This window comes from Choloepus didactylus, chromosome 23 (assembly GCF_015220235.1).
Source record: "Choloepus didactylus isolate mChoDid1 chromosome 23, mChoDid1.pri, whole genome shotgun sequence".
Lineage (NCBI taxonomy): Eukaryota > Metazoa > Chordata > Mammalia > Pilosa > Megalonychidae > Choloepus > Choloepus didactylus.
The window spans coordinates 8,427,684-8,440,108 of record NC_051329.1 but is presented as its reverse complement, the minus strand read 5'-3'; the positions used below and the strand labels follow the sequence as shown (position 1 = coordinate 8,440,108).

General features: G+C 39.9%; 1 protein-coding gene across 1 annotated transcript in view; it reads left to right on the top strand.

The window, feature by feature from the left end:
* The window catches only part of HIP1R (huntingtin interacting protein 1 related), a 47,232-nt gene that overhangs the window by 21,402 nt on the left and 13,405 nt on the right, over positions 1 to 12,425 (top strand). Inside the window, exon 18 of the mRNA XM_037816686.1 lies at positions 285 to 458. Within this exon, the coding sequence (XP_037672614.1) occupies positions 285 to 458 (174 nt within the window). The remainder of the gene's footprint in view (positions 1 to 284; positions 459 to 12,425) is intronic.

The following is a 12,425-nucleotide window of genomic DNA, read 5'->3' as shown; positions in this document are numbered from 1 at the left end:
GCCTGGATGCGGGCAGGACAGGCGTGCGAGTCCTTCTTCCTCGGGCAGGGCCCTGCCTGGATGCCACTGGGTTTGGCATCGCCCCGGCCACTCCACGGGTGCAATGCTGCTAGTACCTGGGGTGGGGGTGGGGCGGGGGCAGGACCCAGCCCTGGCTGTCGGGATGCTCCCAGGCTGATGGGATGGGGGGTACTCAGGACCTGGCAGAAGGAATTGTCGGTAAATGTGGGTGGGGGGTGAGGGGAGGGGGGCTGCGGGAGGCTCATGTCCCCAGGTGTCCCCAGAGCGGCTTGGAGCTCAACTCGCAGCTGGTGGCGCTGGGCGCCGAGAAGGATGTGCTGAGCAGTGCCGCACGGCAGCGGGAGGCCGAGCTGCTGGCAGCCCAGGAGCGGGCCCGCGAGACGGAGGCGGCGCTGAGCCAGGAGCGGGGCAAGCTGCAGGGCCGGCTGGCCCAGAAGGTAGCCTGGCTATGCCGGCTGTTTTTTGTGTTCTTAATTCTTATTGTGATAACATGTAGGATAGGATGTTAACCACTTTCAAGTATATACAATGTATCAGTGTCAATTACATTCACAATGTTGTGCTACTTAGTGTCACCCCCATCCATTGCCAAGATTTTTCCATCTTCCCAGGCACAAACCCTGTCCCCATTAGGTGTAAACTCCCCAAGCCCCCTGCCTCCTCTGCCTCCAGGTAAGCTGTATTCTAGTTTCCGGCTCTGTGCATTTGCTTGTTCTAGCTGTTTCAGATCAGTGACATATGCAGCATTTGTTCTTTCGTGGCTGCCCCATTTCACTCACCATCTCTTCAGGGTTCGTCCGCGTTGTTGCATACATCAGAATTTTATTCCTCTTTATGGCTGAGTGATGTTCCATTGTTGGATACACCACATTCTGTTTCTCCCTTCATCTGTTGACACTGCAGTTGCTTCCATCTTTTGGCTGTTGTGAATAATGCTGTCAGGAACATTGGCGGATGAGGATCTGAATAAGGCCCTGCTTTCAGTTGTTTTGGGGGTATACCTAAAGGGGGGATTGCTGGGTCATAGGGTAACTCTATACTTCACTTTCTGAAGAATCACCAAACTTTCCAAAGCAGGCATACCCCATTACTTTCCAACTAGCAAGGCACAAGAGTGCCTCTTTCTCCAGATCCTCCCCAACACTTCCCTTTTTTCTCTTTTTCCTTAATCACCATTCTCATGGGTGTGAGATGCATCTCATTTTGGTTTTGATTTGTATTTCCCTAGTGGCTAAAGATGTTGAGCATCTTTTCATATGACTGTTGACCATTTCTATATCTTCTTTGGAGAAATGTCTGTTCAAGTCCTTGGTCCATTTTTTAATTAGGTTGTTTCATCTTTTTGTTGTTGAGTTGTGGGAATTCTTTATATAGTCCAGATATTAAACCTTTATAGATATATGGTTTCCAAATATCTTCTCCCATTCCGCAGGTTGTCTTTTTGCTTTTTTTTTTTAAAGCAGTTTTATTGAGATATATTCACACAACATACAGTCTATCCAAAGTGTACAATCAGTGGCTCACAGCATCATCACATGCTTGTGCATTCATCATCACAATCAATTTTAAAACATTTTCATTACTCCAAAATCCAAAAAAAAAGAAAAAAATCCTGTACTCCTTATCACCCTCCCCATTATTGACCCTTAGCATTGATACTGTTGATGAAAGAATATTAAAATATTACTGTTAACTGTAGTCCATAGTTTGTAATAGGTACGTTTTCCCCAGACACCACTCTATTATTAACTCCTTGTAATAATGACGTACATTTGTTCTAGTACTATTAATCATTATCTACCACAGGATTCACTGTGTTAGGCAACACCATGTTTTAAACTCTAGCTTTGCTTCTGGTGAAATACATGACTAAACTTTCCTTATCAGCCACAATCGCACACGGAATTCAGTGCTTTCAATTACACTCCCTATAATGCGCTATTGTCACCTCTATCCTTTTCCAACCATTTAAATTCAACCTAGTTAAAAATTCGGCACACATTAAGCATCTGTTCCCCATTCTCTAGCCTCATTCTGTCTCCTGGTAACCTGTATTCTAGATTTTAATTCTTACGAGTTCATTTGTTAAAATTAGTTCATATTACTGAGATGATACAATATTTGTCCTTTTGTGTCAAGCTTATTTCACTCAACATAATCCATGTTATCGCATGTTTCAGGATTTCATTCTTTCTTAATGCTGAATGATATTCCATCATATGTATATAGTACATTTTGTTTATCCATTCATCAGTTGACGGACACTTTAGTTGTTTCCCTCTTTTGGCTATTGTGACTAATGCCACTGAACATCAGTTTGCAAATGTCTATTTGCATCCCAGCTTTCAGTTCTTTGGGGTATTACCTAGTAGTGGGATTGCTGATCATATGGCAGTTCTATACTTAGCTTCCTGAGGAAGTGCCAAACTCTCCCACAGCGGCTGCACCGTTTTACATTCCCACCGGTGAATGAATGTACATATTGTTCTACATCCTCTCCAATACATGCAGTTTTCTGTTTATTTTTTTTATAGTGGCCATTCTTGTAGGTGTGAAATGATATCTCATTGTGGTTTTGGTTTGCATTTCCCTAATAACCAGTGATGTTGAGCATCTTTTCATGTGCTTTTCAGCCATTTGTATTTCCTCTTAGGAAAAATGTCTATTCAAGTCTTTTGCCTATTTTTAAATTGGGTTGTTTATATTTTTATTGTTGAGTTGTAGGATTTCTTTATTTTTTTTTATTTTATTTTATTTTGAAATAAATTCAAAGTTATAGGAACAGTTGCAAAAACAATACAAACCCCATACACAGAACTCTAGCATTCCCTGACCCCCTCTCCTAGTACCCCAATCCACCAACTTTAACATGCTGTCACACAGGTATTTCATTCCCTCCCTCCCTCCCTCTCTATCATCCATCATTTTTTGCTGTGTCTTTTGAATGTATGAGAGCTAGCTGCACCCATCCTTGAACAAACACTATAATTCACATATACATTTCCCATGAACAAGAACATTCTTTTATACAATCCCATTAAATGCAGCTAAGAAGTACTAGAGATTCAACATTGATACAAAGCATACTTTCTATATTTCCTTTTTTTTTTTTTTTCCCCTATGTCTCAACTGTGTCGCTTTGAGCCTCCTGTCCTCCATCCTCTGATCCCATCCAGGGTCATCCTTGGCATTCAATTGTCATCTATTTAGACTGTTCTTTTTTTTTTCCCCCCCCCCTCAATTGTGGAAACATATACAGCCTAAATCTTCCCATTCTTCCCCCTCCCTAGCCTTCCATTAGTGGGATTAATCACATTTAGAATGTTGTAATGCTATCTCTTTCCCACCATCCATTGCTAGAAATTTCCCTTCACCTCAGACAGCAACCCTACACTCATTTCTTAACTCCCCATTGCCCCTTCCCCCATTTCTCTTAATCCATACTCTACTTTTCATCTCTATGGTCATATTCTCTGATAATTTCTTTGTGTTTACTGTGGGGCTTAAAATTAAACTCTTAAATCCATAACAATCTTGTTTTTCTTTGATACCAACTTAACTTCAATAGGACACATAAACTATGTTCCTATACTCCTCCATTCCCCCACCTTTATATAGTTCTTGTCAAAACTTACATATTTTACATTGAGTTCAAAACCACTGATTTGTCATTAGAGTTTGTGTATTTTATATCATGTAGGAAGTAAATAGTGGAGTGACAATTCACAAATTATTGACTTCTATTTGTATTCCATTGTGGTCAGAGAATGTGCTTTGAGTATATCCAATTTTTTTTTTTTTTTTAATTTATTGAGGCTTGTTTTATGTCCCAGCATATTAGTCCATTCTGGAGAAAGATCCATGATCACTAGAGAAAAATGAGTGTCTTGGTAATTTGGGATGTAAGGTTCTATATATGTCTGTTAAAATTCTCTATATCTCTTTCTCCTTCCTTTGTTTCTCTGTTGGTAGGGCTCCCTTTAGTATCTGAAGTCGGGCAGGTCTTTTATTAGCAAAATCTCTCAGCATTTGTTTGTCTGAAAAATTTAAGCTCTCCCTCAGATTTGAAGGAGAGTTTTGCTGGATAAAGTATTCTTGGTTGGAAATTTTTCTCTCTCAGTATTTTAAATATTGTCATGCCACTGCCTTCTTGCCTCCATGGTGGCCGGTGAGTAGTCACTACTTCGTCTTATGTTGTTTCTTTTGTATGTGGTGAATTGCTTTTCTCTTGCTGCTTTCAGAACTTGCTCCTTCTCTTCAGTATTTGAGAGTCTGATCAGAGTATGTCCCGGAGTGGGTTTATTTGGATTTATTCTATTAGGAGTTTCCTGGGCATTTATGCTTTGTGTATTTATATTGTGTAGAAGGTTTGGGAAATTTTCCCCAACAATTTCTTTGAATACCCTTTCTAGACCTTTACCCTTCTCTTCCCCTTCTGGGACACCAATGAGTCTTAAGTTTGGACGTTTTATTTTATCTATCGTATCCCTGAGATTCATTTCAATTTTTTCGATCTTTTTCTCCATTCTTTCTTTTGTTCTTTCATTTTCTGTTCTGTGGTCCTCTAGGACACTGAGTCATTGTTCAGCTTCCTCTAATCTTGTATTATGAGTATCCAGAGTCTTTTTAATTTGGCCAACAATTTCTTTTATTTCCATAAGATCTTCTATTTTTTTTATTTACTCTTGTAAAGTCTTCTTTGTGCTCTTCTGGGGTCTTCTTTATGTCCCTTATATCCTGTTCTATGGTCTTCTTCATGTCCTTTATATCCTTTGCCATGTTTTCGTGCCTCGATTGTAGTTCTTTGATTAATTGAACCAAGTACTGTGTCTCTTCTGATATTTTGATTTGGGTCTTCGGCATTGCGTTCTCAATATCATCTGGTTTTATCATATGCATTAAGATTTTCTCTTGTTTTTGGCTTCTTGGCATTTGCTTTGCTTGATAAGGTTCTTTCAAGTTGTAAGAAAAAAAATACCAATCTAATTTTTCAGAAATACAAGTTGGTGGCGTACACTTTCTCTAACCAGCAGATGGTGTCTGTGAGTCACCTATATCACTCAAGTCAGTTCTCAACTTTGTTCTTGTGGTATGTGGGGAAATGATTCTTGTGGGGTTCAGTTGGTGAACTCAGTTTGGGTGTGTTGCTGGAGCCGTCTGCCCTGAATGTGGGGCGTGTGTCCCGGTGGCTAGGGAGGCAGGGCAGCTTTAATATTCAAACCTCCCAGGTGTTCCTGGAGATTCAAGGCTGTTGCAAGAGTCTAAGCCTTCATTTCAGTTCTGCCCCCGATCCTCTCTGATGCTGACCCACAAACCACTGGCATTGATGTAGCTCCCTGGGTTTTCTGAGCAGGCCCCCCTTCTCAGCTGTGATCTTCCAGGACCTCTGCTGAGAGAAGGCTATGCTACGTCACAAGTGCGCGCCGTCCCTCAAGGGAAGCCCCGGGCTGCCGGGCCCTGCAGGGGCGCTCTCAGCCTGATGCAAAGATGGCTGAACGGAGCGTCTCCACCCCTCCCCTCTCCTCACACAGCTCCTCCTTCCCAGCTCAGGGACGACTGGCGCGGCTCTGGGCTGTGGGCACGGCCACGGGCAGGAGTGTCTCCAGCCTGCCGGGGAGTAGCTGCAAGCAGCGGGGTTTCTTTCTCCTTCCGGCTCTCCCCTCCGCTCCCCTGGCCTTGAGGGACTCTGCAGTGGGCTATCCTCCACACCAGACCCCGAGAGGCGGGCTCAGACTGCTTCTGCCGTGCTTCCACTGCGCAGTTTTCACCGTAACAAATGCAGCCGCTCCTGGGTTTTTCCCTTTTTTTTAAAAAAAAGAACCAGTCCGTCTCCAAATGCCAACCCCTGGCTTCGCCACACTGCAGCATGGCTGTGGGTCTTTCAGCTGGCTTACTCACTCGTTTCAGAATGCAGACTCCCGTTTTCACCAAGTGTATGGCCCCTGTGGCTCTAGCAGACCTTGTCCAGCTGGTGCATTGCTGAAACCGGTGTTCTGGGTCACCTTCTGGTTTTTATCTAGTATTTTTCACGGGGGTGTTGTTTTGCCCTGTCTCACCTAGCCACCATCTTAGGTTCTCTCCTGTAGGATTTCTTTATATATTCTGGATATCAAACCCTTATTGGAGATGTGGTCTCCAAATATTTTCTCCCATTGAGTAGGCTGCCTTTTCACCTTTTTGACAAAGTCCTTTGGTGCACAAAAGTCTTCAATTCTAAGGAAGTCCCATTGATCAAGTTTTTCTTTCATTGCTTGTGCTTTGGGTGTCAGTCCAAGAAACCTGCCTACCATAACATCTTGAAGATGCTTGTCTACATTTTCTTCTAGGAGTTTTATGATCCTGGCTCTTATATTTAGGTCTTTGATCCATTTTGAGTTAATTCATGTATAAGGTGTGAGATTCTTTGGGATATGGATATTGAGTTCTTCCAGCACCATTTTTTTTCATTTTTTTATGCAATTTTATTGAGAATAATCACATAACATACAATCACTCAAAGTGTACAATCAGTTGTTCACAGTATCGTCATATAGTTGTGCATTTATTACCACAAACTTTGAACATTTTCATTACTCCAAAAAATAAAATTAAAATAAAAAAGAACATCCAAAACATCCCATTCCCCTCCTCCCCTCATTGTTCATTTACTTTTTTTAATTCAGTTTTATTGAGATATATATATATCTCACACCCTACAGTCATCCACAGTGTACAGTCATTCACAGCACCATCATACATTTGTGCACTCATCACCAGAATCAATTTTTGAACCTTTTCCTTACTCCAAAATAAAAATAAAAAAAGAATACCCAAAACTTTCCATCCCCTCCATCCCACCCTATTCTTCATCTGATTTTTGTCCCCATTTTCCCACTCATCTGTCCATACACTGGATAAAGGGAGTGCGAGCCACAAGGTTTTCACAGTCACACAGTCACCCTGTGCAAGCTGCATAGTTATACAATCGTCTTCAAGAGTCAAGGTCACTGGCTTGCTGTTCGACAGCTTCAGGTATTTCCCTCTAGCCATTCCAACACACTAAAGACTAAAAAGTGATATAGCACATAAGAATACTTTCCAGGGTGACCTCTTGACTCTTTCTTTATACCAATATCATGCTGTCTTGATCACTGTGGCTTTGTAATATGCTTTGAAGTCAGGCAGTGTGAGTCCTCCAACTTTGTTCTTCTTTTTCAAGATGTTTTTAGATATTTGCGGTCCATTGCCCTTCCAGATAAATGTAATAATTGGCTTTTCTGTTTCTTCAAAGTAAGCTGTTAGAATTTTGATTGGGATTGCACTGAATCTGTAAATCCCTTTGGTTAGAATTGACATCTTAACTATATTTAATCGTCCAGTCTGTGAACAGGGAATGTTCTTCCATTTATCTAGTGCATCTTTTATTTCTTTTAGCAGTGTTTTGTAGTTTTCTGTGTACAGGTTCTTTACATCCTTGGTTACATTTATTCCTAGAAATTTGATTCATTTATTTGCTATTGTAAATGTAAAACTTTCTCTTGATTTCCTCCTGAGATTGGTCATTACTAGTGTATAGAAACATTACTGCTTTTTGCGTGTTGACTTTGTATCCTGCCACTTAGCTGAACTTATTTATTAGTTCTAATAGCTTTGTCATAGACTTTTCGGAACTTTCTGAATATATGTTCGTGTCATATGCAAATAGTGAAAGTTGTACTTTTGTTCTCATTTTGATGCCTTTTATTTCTTTTTCTTGCCTAATTGCTCTAGCTAGAACTTCTTGCATGGTGTTGAATAACCGAGGCAACAGTGGGCATCCTTGTCTTATTCCTAATCTTATAGGGAAAGCTTTCAGTCTTTCACTATTGAGTACAGTGTTAGCTATGGGTTTTACATATATGCCGTTTATCATGTTGAGAAAGTTTCCTTCTGTTCCTATCTTTCAAAGTGTTTTTATTAGGAAAGGATGCTGGATTTTGTCAAATGCTTTTTTTTTTAATGCAGTTTTATTGAGATATATTTACACACCCTACAGTCATCCACAGTGTACAATCAGCTATTCATAGTACCATCATATAGTTGGGATTCATCACCAGAATCAACTTTTGAACATTTTTCTTAATCCAAAAAATAAATAAGTAAAAGTAAAAAAAAGAACACCCGAAACATTCTATCCCCGCCATCCCACCCTATTTTTCATTTAGTTTTTGTCCACATTTTTCTATGCATCTGTCCATACACTGGACAAAGGGAGTGTGAGCCACAAGGTTTTCACAGTCACACCATGCAAGCTACTTGTAGTTATACAGTTGTCTTCAAGAATCAAGGCTATTGGGTTGCAGTTCAGCAGTTTCAAGTAATTCCTTCTAGCTATTCCAATACACCAAAAACTAAAATGGATATCTATATAGTGCTTAAGAATGTCCTCCAGAGTGACCTCTCGGCTCCATTTGAAATCTCTCAGCCACTCAAACTTTATTTTGTTTCATTTCTCTTCCTCCTTTATCCCTCTCTTATAGACATTTAGCTTTGGTATATTGCCTTTGCTACATTTAATGGAAGCATATTACAATGTTACTGTTAACCATAGACTCCAGTTTGCTTTGATTATATTTTTCCCTAATACCATCCCTTTCAACACCTTGCAAGTTTGACATTCATTTGTTCTCCCACATGTAACAACGTTTTTATGTTTGTACATTTAGTCACCATCGTTGTCTGTTGAACACGCTATACTCCTTCATCATCAAATGCCCAATTTCTACCCTCTTTCTATCTGCTGACAACCTGTGTTCTCAGCTTGTGACTCTCAAAGTTTGCTCATTAATGTAAGTTCAAATTAGTGAGGCCATACAGTATTTGTCCTTTTGTTTCTGGCTAATTCGTTCAACAACATCCTCAAAGTTCATCCACATTATTATATGTTCCGCGACTTTTTTCTGTCTTACAGTTGCATAATATTCCATCATGTGTGTTGGAAAATTCCACTCCAAATGCAGGCTTTCACAAACGGCACATTAGACAAGGCCTTTGTACAAAACTTCCTGGTAATCAGCCACTGCATCCTGCCCAAACCACCCCCCCCTTCCCCAGCTATATACATTCCAATCCTTAAAAGGACACTAAAAGCCCCTACTCAGTTTTCCATTGGCTCGATGCCATTCCTTCTCATTTCCCACCCCAACAGACCGGGTCAGATCACCATCTAATCCATCAGCTAAACTCCTGTCCATCTTTACCAACTGACAACCCCTGGTAGCTGGACATAAATACAGCTCTCCCTTTATCTCGAGCAGGCTGAAGCTTTTCTTCAGTAAATAAATTTCCTGCCTGAAGTCGATTGATGACCGTGCACCCCGAAATTTCTAACAGTGTGTATATATCACAGTTTGTTTATCCACTCATCCGTTGATGGACATTTGGGCTGTTTCTGTCTCTTGACAATCGTGAATAATGCTGCTGTAAACATCAGTTTCAAATGTCTGTTCGTGTCTTAGCTTTCAGTTCCTCCAATTATATACCAAGTAATGGAATTGCTGGATCTTATACTTAACTTCCTGAGGAACCACCACACTGCCTTCCAGAATGGCTGCACCATTCTACATTCCCACCAACAGTGAATAAGTGTGCCTCTTTCTCCACATCTTCTCCAGCACTTGCAGTTTTCTGTTTTATTGATAATGGCCATTCTGGTAGGTGTGAGGTGATACCTCATTGTGGTTTTGGTTTGCATTTGCATGACAGCCAGTGAAGTTGAGCATCTTTTCATGTTTTTGAGCCATTTTTACTTCCTCTTCAGAAAAGTGTCTATCCATGTCTTTTGCCCATTTTTAAATTGGGTTGTTTGTGTTTCTGGGTTGAGTTGCAGAATCGTTTATATATTCTGGATATTAAACCTTTATCTGATATATAGTTTCCAAATATATTGCCTCCCATTGTGTAGGCTGCCTTGTTATTTTTCTGACAAAGTCCTTTGATGTACAAAAGCGTTTAATTTTGAGGAGATCCCATTTGTCTGTCTGTTCTTTGGTTGTTCACACCTTGGGTGTGAGGTCTAAGAAACCACCTCCTATCACAAGATCTTTAAGATATTGCCCTACATTTTCTTCTAAGAGTCTTATGGTCTTAGTGCTAATATTTAGGTCTTTGATCCATTTCGAGTTAATTTTTGTATAAGGTGTGAGAGAGGAGTCTTCTTTCATTCTTTTGGATATGGATATCCAGTTCTCCAAACACCATTTATTGAAGAGGCTGCTCTGTCCCAGTTCCTTTGGCTTGACCGCCTTATCAAAGATCAGTTGTCCTAGATGAGAGGTTCTGTTTCTGAACACTCAGTTTGATTCCATTGGTCAGTATGTGTATCTATATGCCAGTGCCATACTGTTTTGACCACTGAAGCTCTGTAGTACACTTCAGAGTCAGGTAGTGCGAGGCCTCCCACTTTGTTCCTCTTTCTCAAGATATTTTGAGCTATTTGGGGTACCCTGCCCTTCCAAATAAATTTGGTTATTGGTTTTTCTATTTCTGCAAAGTAAGTTGGGATTTTAATTGGTATTGCATTGAATCTATGAATCAGTTTAGGTAGAATTGACATTTTAACTATATTTAGTCTTCCAATCCATGAATACAGTATGTTCTTCCATTTTTTTAAGGTCCTGTTTGATTCTTTTAGCAGTTTCTTGTAGTTTTCTCTATATACATCATTTGTGGCCTTGGTTAAGTTTATTCCTAAATACTTGATTCTTTTGGTTGCTATTGTAAATGGAATTTTTTTCTTGATTTCCTCCTCCTGTTGCTCATTACTTGTGTATAGGAACACTACTGATTTTTGAGTGTTGATCTTGCAGTCTGCCCGTTTGCTGTATTCATTGATTAGCTCTAGTAGCTTTGCTATAGATTTTTCTTGCTTTTCTACATATAGGATCATATCATCTGCAAACAGTGAAAGATTTACTTTTCCTCTCCAATTTGGATGCCTTTTATTTCTTTTTCTTGCCTAATTGCTCTAGCTAGAACTTCCAGCACAGTGTTGAATAACAGTGGTGACAGTGGGCATCTCTGTCTTGTTCCTGATCTCAGAGGGGAAAGCTTTCAGTCTTTCCCCACTGAGTATGATGTTAGTTGTGGGATTTTCTTATATTGTGTTTATCCTATTGAGAAAGTTTCCTTCTATTCCTAGCCTTTGAAGTGTTTTCATCAAGAAAGGATGTTGGATTTTGTCAGATGCCTTTTCTGCATCACTTGAGATGATCTTGTGGTTCTTCTGCTTTGATTGATTGATGTGGTGTATTACATTAATTGATTTTCTTGTGTTGAACCAACCTTGCATACCTGGAATAAACCCCACTTGGTCATGGTGTATAATTCTTTTAATGTGCTGCTGGATTCGATTTGCTAGTATTTTTGTTGAGGATTTTTGCATCTATAGTCATTAAAGAGGCTGGTCTATAATTTTCTCCTTTTTTTGTAGTGTCTTTGACGTTGATATTAGGGTAATGTTGGCTTCATAGAATGAACTAGGTAGCTATCCATTCTCTGCCATTTTTTTGAAGCGTTTGAGCAGGATTGGTATTAATTATTCTTAAATGCGTGTTAGAATTCACTTGTGAAGCCATCTGGTCCTGGGCTTTTTTTGTGGGGGAGCTTTTTGATGACTGACTCAATCTCTTTACTTGCGATTAGTTTGTTGAAGTCGTCTGTTTCTTCTCGAGTCAGTGTTTGTGTTCATGCTTTTCTAGGAAGTCGTCCATTTCGTCTAAGTTGTCTAGTTTATTAGCATATAGTTGCTCATAGCCTCTCATTATGTCCCTTATTTCTGCAGGGTCGTGGTTATGTTTCCTTTCCCATTTCAGATTGTATTCATTTGCACACAGCCCCCACCCCCCCTTTGTTAGCCTAACTAGGGGTTCATCAATTTTATTGATTTTCTCAGAGACCAACTTCTGGTTTTGTTGATTCTCTATTGGTTTCATGTTCTCAATTTCATTTATTTCTGCTCTAATCTTTGTTATTTCTTCTGTTTGCTTTGGAGTTAGTTTGCTGTTTGTTCTTTAGTTCCTCCAGGTGAATAATTAATTCCTCAATTTTTGCTCCTTCTTCTCTTTCAATATAGGCATTTAGGGCAATAAATTTCCCTCTCAGCACTGCCTTTGCTGCATACCATAAGTTTTGATATGTTGGTGTTTTCATTGTCATTTGCCTTGAGGTATTTACTTATTCCTCTTGTAATTTCTTCCTTTACCCACTGGTTTTCTAAGAGTGTGTTGTTTAGCCTCCGCATATTTGTAAATTTTATGACCTTCTGCCTGTTGTTTCAAGCTTCATTCCATTATGATCCAAGAATGTCTTTTGTGTAATAATCTATATTTTAAAATTTGTTGAGACTTGCTTGATGACCCAACATGTGGTCTATCCTAGAAAATGTT